Below are 17,918 nucleotides of genomic sequence, written 5' to 3' on the forward strand. Positions count from 1 at the left end.
CCCTGCTCATTGCAGGGGGATTGGACTAGACGACCTTTAGAGGTCCCTTCCAACCCAAACTATTCTATGATTCTGTGATTCTACTATGAAGATAATGAACTCTATCCCAGCCAAAACCAGCACAATGGCCTAAAATCCTTGCCTGAAGTGACTGCAGCATGTTGTTGAGATGGGGTTCCAGGGAGGGAATCTTGAGAGTCTAAATTTACCCAAGATACTCAGGTTTCCAGTGCGTTTCAGTCTTTTAAAGACTGCCTTTTGAAGAATCTTTGAGTTTGTCTTCTATTTTGTTCATAGTCTTCTGCAATTTTTTTTTTAGTTACTCTTTCTTCTGTATCTTCTGCCTTACTATGTATTTCATTGGTTGTGTTAAACCTTCAGTAGGAGACTGTGTATAAACGTCTCGTGCTTCCTAAGGGATGCATTCTACTAGTCATGTATTAAGAGAGCTGAAATACAAAACATTGCCTACCCCTTTTATGAAATAATTGTGTGCAAAGGGGAACAGCATTTCCCACCATATTTAGAGCTGTTAAATGTTTTGACTTATTTGCAAATGTAGAAGATCATTTGCTGTTCTTCACCATGGTGTTCCCAGGGGAATGTATTACACCACCTCCCTTGTTTTCATTTAGATGCTTTTCTCATATTTTCTTAGGCATAGCTCAGCAGCTATGAGTACCAGCAGTTTTACCAATAGAACTCAAATATAAATGGGCTTGGCTTTTAAACATTTATTCTCTTTAAATATTTTTCTCAGTTTCATAATATGTACACTATCAGCATTTTGTTTATGCTCCATTCACTTGTAATGGGCTTTGTTCTTTACTATCATAGTAGAAAGACATTCGGTGTTTACGATACTACTATTATAATGCTTTTGGCCTAATACGGGGATGGAGAATATCTTGATAGACATTTCCTTTCAGTATCAAAAATACTTACAGTCCTTTTTAAATAAATAAAAAACAACAGAGCAAAGTCTTGTTTTTCTTCATCAGGGGCTTACTGTTGTCATTGTACAACAAAAGGTGACAGCAATTTTTAAAACTCATCCAACTGTTCTAGTACAATTAAATTAAAGGAGACTTTCAAGTTCATATTAGCTTTTTAACATGCACGTTGTATAAAATAATATATTATATATTTCAGTGCCAGACTTACATCCACCATCATCTTGTATTGCCTCTGCTTAAAGTCCTCTTATAGCTTCATAAAATAGATTAGTGCTCGCAATCTTCTTATAACCATCCAGCCTTTCTATGTTGCCTGTGTACTAAACCTAAATCTAGACTTTTCTAGTATACCCACTTAGGCAGCAATATTTTTGCCTGTTCTCTTTTATCTTTCCCATACTTAAGATTCAATGGAATGGACAATTATAATGGTGTGTTCAAATTATTAGTCTTGAGAATCTGGAGCCCCATCACCAAACTAGGTAAGCTCAGAATGACTGAGAAAGAGATGTAGAGCTTGAGAGTCATCTGAACCTGAGCTAATTATCCTAGGCTAATTTTATGAAGAGGAGCAGATGTTTCTTCTTGTAGAGTAGCTGTCTCAAATTGGTCAGATGAATTGTATTTTAAATATTTTTTTGTCTGTTGACTATAAAAAGAGCTTAGAGTATTGAAATTTCCAGTATAGGTTCTTAAGTTAGATAACATGAATTCATACTCAGTTTGCACTTCACTTGCCTTTCTCTGCATCTGACATGGTGCTGTGTGGCTCAGGAGGCTTCTACAGGGACTAAAACTTGTTTTTGAACTTATGTCATCCTCTTATTAAACAAACTCTTTGTATCTTTGAGAAATGCTATTCTACTGCTTAGTGCATGAGAAGACCTCTGCAATTGTCTGTTACTTTTGATCCATTGTCATCCTTTAAACTTTGTCATTTTTGGCTAGGAATATATGGTATTCTTTTTCTGAGACTGTTCATTTATTTTTATGGTATATGCTATTTATGAATATTTATTTTGTGAAATACTCTATTTCATTAGACCATGGAAAATGTGACGAAGCCACGTGGTGCTTCAGATTTTCCCACTTACCAAACAGCACATCGGCAATGATCTTTAAGACCTGAGAAGTTGAAGAGGGGAGGGCTTTGGCAGAAAGAGCATAAATGGTGACATGGGATTTAAGTCTCGGTTTCAGCTGACATTAGGAAGAACGAGCTGGGTACTGGTGTTACCAGCAGTTCTGTCAGTCCATTTCATTTCTACTTACTTCACTTTTCAGCACAAGGGGATCTATAAAAGAGGGCAGAAATGAATATCTGGAAATGCTTATTTTGGATAGCATGCATGAATATCCATAGACCAAACTGATGGCAGACTTTTATTTCAAGATACATTAGACATTTCCAACTCTTCATACTCAGAAGACAGCAACAGATAGTGTTTGTTTTGGTTGGCTTCCATTCTTTCTGAAATAGTAACTGCTAGCTATCTGCCTCCTCAGCAGTTTGACAGGCAATGGAGAAGACAAGAGAGGGAATGAGCCATAAATATAGCTATTATCACAAATAAGATGCATCATTTGTGCCTCCAGGGAAGTCGGCCTAGTGTCTGGGACAAAACGTGTCACCTGTTGACCATAAAGGTGCTCTTACAAATGTTGGCCTTGCACTGGCAGGTCTGCTTTGTGCACAGAACTACTTTTCCTTTTTTTCTTCTGGTGCTAGGACAGATATATAGTCAACAGCTGAGATGCCAGTGCCGAAATAATATCACCAGACTTGTTTAATAATTGCCAGTCAGTCAAAGGGACATTGTTGATGTGACTTGTTTATGTAGGAAGAGGCCCAGCCATTTGGCTCTAGTAAAGAAAATGGCTGAGTGTCAGCACAGGAGACAGGAATGTTGGCGTCAAAGATATTTTGGTGAAGGACCATGTGGGAGTAGCTTATGGAGGTAAATGAAATAAATAGACATAAGTTTAATAGAACTGGGAAGAGGCTGCAACAAGTGATGGAGATTTATAGTTACATGTGAATGAGAAAAAGAAATCAAAACAAAATACCAGAACTGTTGATATAGAAATGAGATGTAGTGATAACATAGAACAAGATTTTCAGTTTTGTAAATGGTGTATCTGCTGATATGTTAAAATTCTGTTCAATTAACTATGTGAGGGACTCAAGACACACTTTGTGTGCTGTCAAAATGTGTGAGCTGATACAATATTAGCAAAATTCTTTTTATTAATAGAATATTAAAGATGAATGAAAATTAGATCTTTAAGACTTTTTTTTAAAGCTTATTTTATCTTTGTCGTTTAACAGATGAAGTAGAATTATTAAGATGGCATTCTTCTGAATATTATTACTTAATAGCAAAACTTTCCTGATGTCCTCTTTAAAAGAATAAGTTTTTGCTCTTCTCTGATTCACTTTGTTGTTGGTGGTTTGCTGTTTGATTTTTTTTTTTCATTTTTTTGTCTGATTTCAAAAGCTGGATGACTCCTTGCATTCAGACATTTCAGCTGCCTGTTCTAAACAAAGTTTGGAAATGTCAGTGGATGAAAATAAAGGGAGTGATGTGTGTTTGTTGCTTTGCAGAAGTGGTGTAGGAAAGTTTGATTTATTCAAAGTGGTTGAACCACCTCAAGCAGCTATAACTTGTCATACTCTCCTGATTAAGCTGAAGAAGATAATTTATTAAGGTGGCTACACTCCTGGTAACTTTGCAGAAAAAAATAAAAGAAAAATAGCTTCTATAAAAAGTTTCACTGAGGCTAGACTTGTTTTTAGGGTACTATGTAAGCTACTGTGGGTACTATTTTGGCCCTTCTTAAACATTATTGTTTGGCCACCTTCTGTGATTTATTATAAGCACTTACTACTGGACCCTCAAGTAGGTACATTCTTTCAGCATTTTGGGGTGGAGATTTGCGTCCTCCCTCATGTTTTTGAGAGCAATAAACTTTGGAAGTTTGGTTGTGGTAATCTATTTCTTCTTCCAGTTCCTGTTACCCATCAGCTATATTTCAAAATGTAGTATGGAGGATATTGTTAAATATTTCTTGATGTGTGGCAGGACATGCAGATTGAGATTTTAGCCATTTAGTTGCTGGGGTTCATGAAGAAGAAGTGATAGTCATTAACTGTGTGGGGGCTGTTGAAGGTCAGTTGAGCTTAATGGTTCGTCTGAGCCTTTTCTGGGATTCAGTAAAAGCTTTTATAGAAATTAGGTATCGGCGGTTTTAGGAGATTTCTTGTTAGGTAGTCTGAAAATTATAAGAATAAAATACAAGAGACTTGTCAGATTTCTTTGTTTTCTGATTATTATTTATATGTTAAAATAATAATGATTATATGCAGCATAATCTGCTAAAGTCCTAAACGGTGTCGGATTCTTCAGGACTATTGTTTTCTCAATAGGCAAATGATTAAGTTTTTCAAGAAATACCACTGGCATACAGACAACCATTTGTTTTCAGTTTTACTGTATAAGAGAGTTATGCATCCTAAAATTATGTCTGATGAAATGTTGCTCCGAAACCATGGTTCTGTCTTCCAAGTTCCAACTCAAATTACAGGCATTTGTGGAATTGGCATCGTCCCTATCCCTGCAGACAGATGTTAACATTCAGAGAGTTCTCCGAGACTGTTAAACATAATGCAGCGTATTTATCTTGCTGTTTATTTTATTTTTCTTAAAATATACAATGAATTAGGCCTCTCTGATCTCCTTACTAACTCTGCTAGATACGGTTCTGGCAGTGGATCATATGATGCATGCTAGCCTGAATTAGTGCAGCAGTCCCACCTTAGACATTGTGGTGATGCTCTTTTGTTGCAAAATCATTTGTAACCTCCTAAGGAAGAGGCAGAAAGCAGTATTCAATGGGACTAATGTGTTATGTCTAAGGAAGAGAGAAAAATTCATAGGGAGAGGAGCAGGCTGTTGTCTGAGCTCTGTTAATGGGAAACTGCACTTTTCAGGGCTTGTCAAAATTGCCCAGAATGGAGTTTTCTCATGGCTGGTTGTGGATTCCAGACTGGTGACTCCTTCTAAGGGCTTCTTCAGCTCAGGGTGTCCTTCAGCCACTCTTGACTTTATCCTGTTACATTAGAGATGAGTTGGGTTTTTTTCTCTTCTTTAATTTATAAAGCTCTTTTGAAAGGTGATCGTCAAGCTGAGGTACTGGGAGAGTTTTTTAGCTTAGTAGCACAACCAGAAAATACGCATTGAAATAAGACCTGTAACTATTTATGTGCAATCACATTTCTGTCTATGGAGAAAAAGACAGGATATAGTCAGATGATGATGATGAGGAAGAAGAGTTAGAAAGCCTCTGGTGAACTTTACTTAACTAGGGTCCTTCAAACAATAAATAAGGGTAACATAAAAATTTCACGGAGGTTTTGGTCTGGCTGTCCCTACAAAACTTTCAGGCATCTGTTTGGAGATGTAAAGTCAGCATTTTTTAAGAGTTCTGCAGTAAAGAACAAATGAAATGATTGAAGTGTGTTACTGTAGATACGTTGCTTGTCTCCACTTAGTGCTCATCCTTGGAATGCAGCTGCCTCTACTCTACCCATAGTGACAGTGCCCTGTTTGTACAAAGCATGCCATTATTTTCAGATTGGCACAAGTCACACAGAAAATGGATCATTCTATACTCTTTCTTTTGTATAAATTAAGGATATTCCAAGATTAGAAATTGTTTCCCCTCCCACTTCCTCCTAGCAATCAAGTGCCTTAGTAATGACCTGCTTGGCATAGCTGCTACTTGGTGTAGAAGTTAAATATAGATTTAAAAGACAGACCTGATGCATCTGTGTGGTGGTGGTACGCAAGCATGGTACTAGGCAAAGAACTCTAGTGCTATAAACAAGGACTTTATGAATTTTAGTTTTTGAAGGTAACATTCAATTAACAGCAGATCTTGGCACAATTCCATGTTTACGATTGAAAAACTCTTAGTTTTTCATTTTTCTAGTATGAAGAATTGACAAATTTGCTAGCTTTGAAGGCAGTTTTTTTTTTTCTCTTCAGTTACAGTACCTTCATAAACAGTATCTAATCCAGTCCGGAGGAAAATGTCTGCTTTTCTCCTTATGAACAGCGCATGGCTTGTGCTGCAGATTCAGTGATGGCAGTTCTATGATACTTGCTTCTAATAGTTTTTAGAAGTTAAGCTGGTTGAAAAGAGTCAACGTAAGCTGTTTTACCTGAAAAAAGTTCCAATGGCATTTAAATTTCAGGGAAAGACCATTATTTTTTTACTTTATCTCTTGTCTAGCAAAGTTGTAGTCTGGGGTATGCTTCACTGTTGAGCTGTACTCCCAGGTCTTTCCTAATTTGAAACTGCTGCCATAAAACAAGGTGTGCAGAGCAGTTTTTGCTAGATTCTCCAATTAATTTTACTGCAAGAAATTTTTTTAATAGCAATGGAAACTTGCTGGAAAAGCTTTATCATTTTTGTGTGAGTCTCTCATACTGTGTACCGGAAAGGTGAGCAGGTGGAACAAAAGCCTAATTGCTCTGAAAAAGATACCATTCATCTGATGTCTGATGTATTATTGCCTTTTAAAAAAAAAAATTTAGTATTCAATATAAAGTATGGCAAAATATAAAGTTAGCGTAGCTATACTGTGTATTACTTGGAATTTTCAGAGCCAATCCAGAAGTTCAGTTCAGGTGTCCCTGTGAATTCCAGGTTGTTGGGAATGGAAACGTCAGCCTAGAAAGGAACTTCCTCAGGCATATGCATCATTGATGGGCACCTGGCTGTAACCGGTATTGTGAGTTTCAAGTGCTTGGAAATCTTGAATTACACCTAAAAATCATGAGATAAACTTTTGATTTCTAAAAAGTATTTTATAATTTCCAGTATTTTGGCGGTAAGCTAAGAGAGTGACTCAGATGTACCTAACAGACTCAAACCAGAAGGCCACACTGCTACCCACCCCTGCACCATCAACAGCCCTTGAGCTTTTCACCCATCACTTGATTCCACAGACTGACTCGTGGAGACAAACACCAATGCATTGTGCAGCTCGAAGAGCTGACAACACAACAGCCTCTTGAAAAATCTGGTGCATTTTGCCTCGTGCTGCAGCAACTTTTTCGCTTTGGATTTTGCACTTGGTGCTCCCTCGCTAATGATGGCTCACATAGCCTGTGCTATTTTGTGTATTTTATGTTATGTTTGTAAATGTTACCCTCAGGGGGCTGAATGGTCTTTAGCTTTGCATGGTCGTGCGAGGCAATGAGTTTGACTTCCTGGGAGAGCCCTTCTGGTACCCGTGACAAGGGAAGGAGGGATGCAGGCGGAGCGTGCCGTGCGAGACGGCCGGAGGGATGGCGCCCGCTCAGCACGCAGCCCGCCGTCTGCCCACAGCCCTCACACACTGGGGCCTTTATTCGGTGCCACATACACGCGCCGGAAGCAGCCCACAGAATGTCCTTGGCACAGCCTGGCTTTGTGCAGTCTCTTGCTTGGAGACAGGCTGTGGTAATTTCGTAGCGTGTTACAAGATTCCTTCATGAAGCGTTCTTTCCAGCCATTAGAGTGATTTTTATTTTGTTGTTAAATTAAAGTTTGCTGGAGCTGGTGATTTTTCAGCTGGGTAAAGCTGTCTGCATGCGTGGGAAATAACTAGAACATAAGCAACGGGGTTCAGTGCACAGTCAAAGCTACAACTGGTAATTCCTCTTCAGGTTAAGAAATGAGTAAGTTTACTGAGAAGGTGGCAAGCAAAGGATGTAAAGGTCAAATTGACAGATAAACAACCTTATGAAAGGAAAAAACAAGTTGGATTGGATAAGTCAAGCCTGTCTTTAAGGAGAAATAACTGAAAATGTCTAGTGTAGCTGTGCAAAACTATAGGATCACTACGCAATTATGGAAGAGAACATATTCTCTAATTTTTTAGCACAATCTTAGATTATTTTAAACAGAATTTGAAATACTGTAACTTCTTTTCTGTTACATTAGGATATTGCTTCATCAGAGTATTAATAAATACTTATATTTTGAACTGTCTCAAAAATGCATAATAGTCTTTGCTATTATTTTTTTCCCACAGAAATTGTTCCCTTCAAGCACTGTATTTAAGATTAATGTCAAAGAAACATTATGAATGTATTATCTTTTAAATTCTTAACTATCGCAGGTCTAGAATTTTGTCTGGACAGACAATGGACAGTTTTCAGTGATGTTTTTAGGGTTACAGATGGGAAAAACTTAATTATAGAACAACTGTTGTCTGCATACACAGTGTCTTTGTCTCTCAAGTACTGGCAACCACTTAGGTTTGGCAAGTCTAGCACAGCTGGGCTCAACTTTTTAAACTCATGTCCAATGTGTGGGGTTTTTTCTCCTTTATTTATACTTAGAATGACCCATCATGATACCCATTTTTTGGCCTCCTATTTTGGAATCTTTTGTGACATCATCTCCCATGGGGGATCCCCTGGAGGAAACTGAGGTGCAAAGAGAGGTGATGCTTTGTATGCCAGTACCTGTCTGTTAGGGATGTCCAGATAAAGCACTAGCTGAGACTCCCAAAGATGAGGCCTCCTTCTTCTGGGGAGAAACAGAGGATAAGGCCCCTTTTTTCTTGTGCAAGAGGCTCCTTGCAGTTTGCAAAAGTGTTGACAAAGGTCTAGTCTTTAGATAGGAGGGGCCATGATCTCTTCTTAGTAAGTATGTCATAGGGCCAGCGTAGTTCAAAGAAAACAAAATTTTAAAAAAATCTTTAGTTCTCTGATTATGAAACTTCTTTTTGCAAAGTATTCTACACCCTCAAACCCAATTAGTGTCAATGTTACTTGCAGCATTCAGCACATCCGAAATTCAGTTAGCATTTGGAAATACAGAATCTCTTACATGTTTTAAGAGCATCATCCTGTATTTCAGACTTCAAAATAAGCTTATTCAAAGAAAAAAAGGCTTCCTACTCTAATATAAATTGAAATCTTATACATTCTTCCTAATGCCATAAAAAACACTTTGCAGCTGTAAGCAGTTCTTGCAGGACAGAAGATTGTGATTCAGCATGTTAGTGCTTGCAAACCAAAAATTTAAATGAACACAGATTGATTACGGGGTAATTAGTATTGCTAGAAGCTGAAGTTAAGTCCAGAACGTTGATGTTGTTTCTGACTGGCTAACTCTTTTATTGGAAAACGTTTCACATCGAGTGAAATTTCAATCTTGTGGAACCAAAAAAAAAAGTTAAAAATGTCCGACTTTCCTGGAGAACAGAAATTCCCCTGTGCTCTACCAGCCCTTCCCCAGCCTGTGAAAACTGAGACAAGAAGAAGTTTTCAGAAAGAATTTACAGTGTATTAATATAAGAAAATAATAACACTTGAAAAAGCAGAAGCATTCCCCCGGTTTTCTTGGTAACCGTGTGCCCTGTTAGACCAATCATACTCTGAAATGTGTTTAATTTCTGGCACGTGTCATGTCTTTGTCCCAACGCTTCTGATGTCCCATACAAATGTAGTTCTCCTTTAATTTTATAACTGTGGCTCTAACGCAAATCATTTCCCATTGTAGAACTGCTGGAGGGTTTTGACATTGTAATGGCATGGGGGGAGTTGCTGCTCTGAAGCATTACCGTACACCAAATGCTTTCTAGGTGGCACTGAGAGGTTCTGGACGCTCTCTGCTGCCATCATTGTGAGTGGAAAGGCTCAGTGCCTTGCAGTTCTTCACCTCCAGTTTTCCGTGAAGCTGTTCACTAAAATATGTATCTGTTCCAAAGAAACGTCTCAGTGCCAAGTTTGAGAATAGATGACATTTCAGCATGTTTGTTCTCAACTGATGAAATATATAAGTGTGCAATTTTCTGTTTCTCACTGGTTTGGCTTTTGTAGCTAAATTAGAGCCAGGTGCGCAGCTCAAGCCTTGCTTGAACTTTGATGGTTTGCTGATCTCTTTGCTATAAGTGAGCACAAGTAAGATGGTATAAACGGCTTGCCTTTTTCTTAAAACTCCAAAGGTCATTGCAGTTTTAATATGCTCAGGTGGTGCTTCAAAGAACTCTCTGTTATTTTACGCAGCTAATTCTAAGTAGATCTACATGATATTTCCAGTACCAGAACCTCAATTAAGCCCTTTATTCTTGTAAGACCTTATTTCTGTTAAAGCTTGAATGTACCACATTGCTAAATCTGAATGTTTTAGAACTTTTTTTTTTTAGCCTTAGAGTAAGCGTGTCTAAAAATAAACCAGCATCAGCTTTTTCAGTATCATTTAATATGCATAACAAAGCCACTAACCTCAAAAAAGCAGAGTTATGTTTTGAAGGAGATTCAATTTCCAAAAGAACAAAACAAAGTTTAAGCTTTGACAACAAGCTGGGGAACAAAAGAAACCGAAGTCATTGAGGAAAAGTACCTAATCATCATGTCAGCTTGACATACTCGATTGTAGGATGGAACTTTCTTTTTGGTAATCAGTTTTGAAAGCCATGAAATAGTCGATAGCAAATGTTAATCTCTAAAGATGTGTGAACCCTCTAAAAAAACCAACCACCACGGACCCGGTTTGTATGGTGTTGACCTGAATAAGGGGATAATGTGCTTAAGCAGCTTATTCATTCTTCAGTGCCCTTTGGAAAGGGAGCGGCTCCACAATGGTTTGCCACTCAGGGCTCAGACGTGACCACTGTTCTTTTCACTTGCTGAATGTTTCATTCTTTTGTCTCCGCCCCGGGTTTCTTCATACGTTGTTCCAAACAGGACTATAAAGGAACTTTTTGGGACTATTTCTTGTCGAACTGCAACGTTTGTGAAGCAGAATGCACTGAGCTGTAAAGGAATTTTGAACTCTGGGTATATAGCTGGCCAAGCTTTTCATCAGAGATGTGTCGCTGAATTAATTGTCTCTGCTTGCGAGACTTCCCAGGCTGGAAGTTTAAACATACCCCAGAAACATTGTATTGATTGTTTTAAATATTCCACATTAAATTTCAGCATCAAAGATATGTGAATAAATTTATGTTGTGGTCTTATAAATGGAGGTGTTTCAGAGTTCTGAGTTTTAGCGCTGGCTACAGATTTAAATGCTCACAGACATGAAAGATGCAAAAGTGGCAAAAGGAGTATAAGAGCCTATGTTTCAAGGCAGACCCATGGCTTGTTTAGCACTTTTTAAACAGCATAACTGTGAATGCTATTTCTCTTGAACTTTCACAGAATCACTGCCCAACTTAAGCTACCTTCTTGAGGAAATCAGCATGACTCTGTCTGGCCACGAAGTGTTTTGGAAACATGTCTTCAGAATTTAAAAAATAAAGGGACCAAAGATATATATGTCTTTTTTTTTTTTTCCTCATTTTGGGCATTGTTTGACAAAATGAGAAAACGGACATTGTTTAATAAAAAGCTTGTGGAAGTATGTTAAAAGAGCAAATCAATTTAGGAAGAAGAGTTACAGGAGTTGGAAGGGAGATAAGTTATTTATGCTGAGTTGGACCACGGAGCATGTGATATGCTTGCACAGGACATGGAGTAGCAGAAGCCTACTGGCATGGAAAGCTGCGGCGATGGGATTTTAGAAATGGGATTGCTGTTTCTGAGTCTTACCACGATGGTCCTGACAGAGGCTCCTGCCGCTCAGCAGTTCTGCTTTCCAACCTAAAAGAGCAACAATTTAGGAAGAAGAGTTACAGGAGTTGGAAGGGAGATATATATTTTTTTTTTCCTCATTTTGGGCATTGTTTGACAAAATGAGAAATGAGACATTGTTTAATAAAAAGCTTGTGGAAGTATGTTAAAAGAGCAAATCAATTTAGGAAGAAGAGTTGCAGGAGTTGGAAAGTAGATAAGTTATTTATGCTGAGTTGGACCACGGAGCATGTGATACGCTTGCACAGGACATGGAGTAGCAGAAGCCTACTGGCATGGAAAGCTGCGGCGATGGGATTTTAGAAATGGGATTGCTGTTTCTGAGTCTTACCACGATGGTCCTGACAGAGGCTCCTGCCGCTCAGCAGTTCTGCTTTCCAACCTTGCGGGCTCAGTCTGGTGGTAGGCACGAGGCAACTCCCACGGGGTTTCCAAACTTGTCTTAAGATTTCGCATTGCTAAACAGTTCATTTGCAATTCCTGTGAATTTCTCTCCCAGAGAAATAAAATTATCCTTGATTTGTCAGATTTTTGTGAGGTCATTTTAAATAACTATGCAAACTCAAAATGGAAATGAAAAAATAATTCCAGAAATAGTTCTTGACTACAAAATTGGAAATGATTATATATAAAAAAAGAAGAGCATACAAAAGAGAAAATTACTTTGGAAGGTACCTGACATCAAGCTCTTGCCAGTTTTTCCTGCAGTATCTGGAATAGGTACATAATTATGATTTTGATTTTGCTGCTAGAATACCTGGAATAATGTAAATACACAGGTAAAATTATTTCAGCCAAAGAATATGCTACTTAAACATGAATGCTACATAGAATTGGTGAAGGGAACAAGTAAAATGCTTACAATGTAATGACTTCACTTTCATTTACGAAGTAATTTTAATTTTGAGGTTTATTTGTTCTCCGATTCAAACAGTTGAACTAACAACTTCTGAAAGTCTATAAGTAATGTATTAGAAATAGTTTGTTTTGAAATGGTGATGAATTTAGCAACAATTTTAGAAAAATCAGCTTTTAATCCTGCTGAATTTTTTTATTGATTTTTTAAACTTTCTAATCTGATATCTTTAATTTTTTATGGAAGTGGAGAGAAAAGTGAGGGAGAGACAAACACCTCTATCTGTACGTATCTATCTATCCCAGGGGAGGCAGAATACCACCAAAGGTTTTAAGTTTCTTACTGATTCAAATCAGTCTCCAACTGGGGCTTGTGACCCAAAGGATTTTTCAGTTCTACAACATAGAAAAGCTGTGAACGGAATTTAGGCACTTTTCTAAGATACAGAAATCAGATTTCTGATTCCCAGCCTGAAGCAGGCTGAGCAAGCTTTCCAGCCGTGTTACTTCGTGCTGTACATTGAACGCTCTCTCCTGGAAAGAGAGGTGGTCTGTATTTTTCTTTACGATGTTTTCCTAATTGAAGAGGCTGTACAAGTTTCTGCAGCCGTGTTGGTTTTGCAAATTGGTTTTGGATGAAAAATGTTTAGTCAAACTCCTGACCGATTCTGCAAGCTGTTTGGGCATGTGTGGGAGGATTGCACACTAGATACAACGGAGAAATAAGCTTATTCATTTTCAGAGGCCTGTGAAAAATAATAGCAAAGAGTGTCTTTATGTGAGAGCTCCTGGGAGAGCCAGTGAAAGTGTTGAGACTGGAGAATTGCTGTAGCTGGAGTGATTTGTCAAAAGTGATCACAAAACACTTTGAACACATTTAGTAATTCGTAAGTTATTATTTGGAAATACATCAGACCAAAACAAGACCTTCTAGTAGCTTGGAAGGAAAAGGTCAAAGGCTTGGTTATGTTTTTGCGTATTGAATTTTAGAAAGCAGCATGTTTTCTGAATATCAGCTCATCAACACAGTTGAAATGATGGACTCTGGAAGAGATTTGTGAAACATGATGATAAAAGTAAAGAAAATGGCTTTTCTAAAATGTCAGAGCACTGTCAGGATGTAAAGGAAAAAGAGAAAAGTACTAACTAAAGCTTCAAAAGATACTTTTGAAACCTGACTTCCCAGAACAAACTTTTACTTTTTCACTTGGAAACAATACACATCCTTTGAGACTAGGGTATCCCTTTTCCTTGATACAAAAGAGTGTTTCTTTAATCTCTTTGTTGTGTTTCTTCAGTCTTTATATAGAGGTGGATAAACAGATATGTACTTCATATGCTTGGGTTAATCCTCAAACACTGTATTGTTGTCCCCTTCTTATTAACTTAGAGTGTACTAGTGTAACTTGCTCATGTAATAGTTCAAACATTTTTTTTTAACAGGCATTGCTGAAAGATCCTTTGTATATTGGGCTGAGACACAAGAGAATCAGAGGTCAAGCCTATGATGATCTTCTTGATGAATTCATGGAAGCTGTGACTTCAAGGTATGTAATATATCTGTGCTATTCATTGGTGAATTCCACTGTGAACTTCATCTTGGGAGAAATAAAGTTCAGTAGCTTATGAAAGGAAGACAGAGTTTTTAGGTTCCTGATCATTTTTATTTTGAGCATAGTATTTTATAAGTTTATAACTGCCTGAACTACTTGCCCTTAATATTGCAGTTTTATGAATTCACTGCATGAGTGGTAAAACTCATCTTGAGATGAGTGAACTAATTTTTCAAACTTCTTTTTCGAGATTTGGATTGTTAAGTATTTGCCTAATATTTTTCTATGCCTAGCGCTGTGCCTACATGATTTTCTCCATCTCTGTGATTTCATATGTGAGATGTTAGCAGCCTGAAAGAAACTATCATACTTGGCAGCCCCTGCCTCTGCCCTCACCAAAACCACGACAGGACTAAGCGTTAGATGTTTTGGTTTTAAATGTCATGGTGTGGACCTATACCACGTCAGCTCTTTCTCTTGCTTCTTTTTTCCTATACAGAAAGTAGTTAAATTTATTATTAGACCATGATGCATAAAATAGTTCTTCTCACATGTCAAATAACACATTTGCTCATATTTTCCTTGTTTGTTCAAATATTTGGAGTTCTAGCCCTGCATTCAATGTATATACCTAGAATAGTCCAAGTGCCAGGATCCTTAGCAGAATGTGTTTTCTGCATCTGCATCCCAAAGCTGGGGCTGAGCTGTGAGACCTGGAAATACTTTCCTGCTCCTCAGTCTTGGCTTGTGCCCCATCTGCGTTTTGACTCCATGTTGGGACCTTACCTAGACGTGCACAACCTCTGTTCTTCCTGCCCTGGTTCCTGTGCAAAAGAAACTTGGGCAAGCAGGTAGTATTAATTTCCATGCCTGAAGCACATATTCCTCCATGTATTACTATACTCTTCCCCATCACCCCCACTTGACTGACACTCTCTTGTTCATAATCTTGCCATGGAAATTGCTGGTTTGGCTCTACCCTGTAATGTGTTAGCTCCTCTTCTGAGTATTTCCTTTCAGATAAACTTGATGCATTTTCACCTTCCTAAAAGAAGGTTCAGAGCGTTAGAAACTGCTCTGTGGACCACGTTTTGAGAATCTCTAACTTAATGCATTCCCTAACTCACCCTTTCCTTAAAATGAACCACAGTTCTTCATACTGAAGGAAATCAAAGAGTCAAGAAGAAGATTATCTCAGTAATGTTTGAAGGTCTGGTTGACATGCTCTTTTTACTTAAACATCTTAAAAAACTCTATAATTTTGAGCAATTTTGAGCAATTTGTGTTTGCTTGACCTTCTGAAAGATCACTTCGTTCTCAGCTAAATCTGTCATGGTCTACAATGGTGTCATTTATTTCATGTTTAAAGTGGAGCACTTACAAATTACAGTTCAAGCTTTGCGTGGTTTACTTGTGAATTGCTTTGGCTGTAGTGTGACATCTATATTGATTATGATACTCATTTGCTAAGGTGAAGGGTAAAGTGATGTAGTTAAATCAGAATCAAGTCCATTTGCTCAATAATTTCAAATGTTCCTGAATTCAAATTTGTGTTTAGCATGCCACTGGCAGACTCAGCACTTGCAGCTGATTCTGGTGTGGTGGGTCTGACTGTTAAAGATGCAGGACATTATTTGCTTTATTGTGTATTACTTTCCCTTGCCAGCCATTGTGGTGATCTAAGTAATTGTATACTTTGGTTAAATGCTAGTTATCTTTTCCTTGTTAAACTTTCTCTTATGCTTTTCCTCTTTTCAGTTTTCTTAGCCTTCTGCTGGCTGTTTCACAGAGGGAGTATTTGCTTTGCTAATCTTAGATGCATGTTTGGTCTGTTACATTTTAGGTTAGTCATATTTATTGTTAGTTATTGCCATGGTACTCCAGAAGAGGCTTTCTTATTTAGCATTGCCTAATCAATTCTGAGAATGGGAGTAGTTCTGGGGAAATCTGTTGTCGTGTTTTCAGTACCATAGAGTGTTCAACTCCAAGACATACATAACCATGAACATCGTAAAGCACAAGGCTGTCATGTATTTTTAATAAGCCAAATTTAAAGACAGGCTTTTAAGGTGATGACAAATGTTTTCAAGTTGGAAAACTATGTTAAATACCTATTTTAGATCTTTTTCACCTTCGTAGTTCTCCAGAGAAGCCAAATGCTAATAGAAGTGAGCGCCAGGTTTTAGCAGCACTGCCTGGGAACAAGCAGGAGTAGGCAGCTGTACCGGGCAGTGCACTTTGTACAGGCTTTTCATTGGCTTCCAGGGAATCTTCCTGGACATGCACATCATCTTGATTGATGGTTAAATTTTGAAAATCTAGATTTTTATAAGCTGATGCAGCATCATTTATAGTGTTTCATGTTGAAACATCACCTTTATACAGTAAATGTCATGATGCGTAATAAAGAAAATGCTTTATAAAAAAGCGTGTCATATGAAGGTCTAGTTTCATCAACTACAATACTTTCCTCTTAGCCTCCACTGCTATTCACGCCCAAAAAGTTCTTATGAAACAAAATTATTTATGAAAGAGCTGGGATTTAAAAAAAACCCTACAACTTAAACCATCCATTACTAAAAGATTTTGGTACAGTATCCAGTGTGTGATCATGGCAGAATGTAACTAGTACAATGTGATTTTTCCCAGATGTGGGAAGGCATATGGAAAGTATCTGGATTTCTGTTGACATAAATCCAATGAACAGCTTTTATTTATTTACATATGTATACATTTATCTGTTTATTTATTTATTACCAGTGCCAGCAGCTGCCCTCCCTGAGGGCAGGTGCCATAATTTCTCTGGACGTTACCAGGTGTTTCTTGCTTTTGTGTCGGTGCGGTAATTTAGGGGAACAGGAATATTCTAAATGGAAGGAATGTTTTATAACATGAGAAAAAATGGACAGTTGTCTTCATCACTGAAGAACGTAAATCAAACTGGAATTCAGAAACGTTTGTGAAGTTTCTGCCCTATGGAGAAATGGGTCATAAAACATTTTATACAGAGAAGTAAATTTTTCCAAATAACAAGTTGTTCTTAAATACCTATGTTTACAGAGGAAACTCTGAGAGGAGTGATTGCTAAACAAGACTCTGGTAGCTGGGATTGATCCACCAAGGCTTCCTGTGTAACCAGAGGAAATAACTCTGTCTTTTTATTCCAGTTCCTATTTCTTCCCTACTTGCCTGCGATGATGCAAAGAGAAATACATCAATGGCCGAGAGGTATTCATGTACAACAGTGAAGGGATCATGGAAACGCTTGAGGGGAAAACAATGTAGAGTGGAGATAGAACAAGAAATGAAGGGAGAGGAAAAAAGCACCTTTTTAATAACAGGGACTTGAATTTCCTTGTCTGATGCAAAAAGTAGAGTTAAAGGGCCTGGAAATTTTTTCCTTATTTTGAAGGACGCTTCATTTTCACAAATCTGGTAAAGATAACTCCACCTTGAACCCCTCCAAAAAATGCCAGAGTAGGGAAGAACAGCATCCTACCAGCTTGCTTTCTGCTGTAGACCATCCCCAATGGAAGGCACTGTACACTGGGGAGGGATAATACTGACTTGCACCTCTGGTCTGTGAGCAGATAGGAAACTTTTAGAAAAGAGAAAGAATCTTGTGTAATTCCCATAGGTTATTTCCTTGCCCACCTACTGCAACCCCAAAGAGTTGGGTGAAATTATTATTCTGTTATAAGCTAAACCCTGTAGATTTGTGATGCGTAAAAGCAACCCTGTATCACTGAAATTGTCTTTCTGTGAGTGTGTGATGGTGAGTTTTCAGTTTCACTTCAAGATGCAAGTAATAGTGGTGGACCCTTGAAAAGTAATATCATGTGTCATTTATGTTCTCTTCTGTAATCATATTTTAATCAAATCCTTCCCCACTCTTTTTATATGCTGTGCTTTTCTCA

General features: G+C 37.9%; 1 protein-coding gene across 1 annotated transcript in view; it reads left to right on the forward strand.

The window, feature by feature from the left end:
• ME1 (malic enzyme 1) overlaps positions 1 to 17,918 on the forward strand; it is a 157,591-nt gene that overhangs the window by 53,697 nt on the left and 85,976 nt on the right. Inside the window, exon 5 of the mRNA XM_009282708.1 lies at positions 13,892 to 13,995. Within this exon, the coding sequence (XP_009280983.1) occupies positions 13,892 to 13,995 (104 nt within the window). The remainder of the gene's footprint in view (positions 1 to 13,891; positions 13,996 to 17,918) is intronic.

Source organism: Aptenodytes forsteri, unplaced genomic scaffold, assembly GCF_000699145.1.
Source record: "Aptenodytes forsteri isolate BGI_AS27 unplaced genomic scaffold, ASM69914v1 Scaffold245, whole genome shotgun sequence".
In the NCBI taxonomy this organism is placed as follows: Eukaryota; Metazoa; Chordata; class Aves; order Sphenisciformes; family Spheniscidae; genus Aptenodytes; species Aptenodytes forsteri.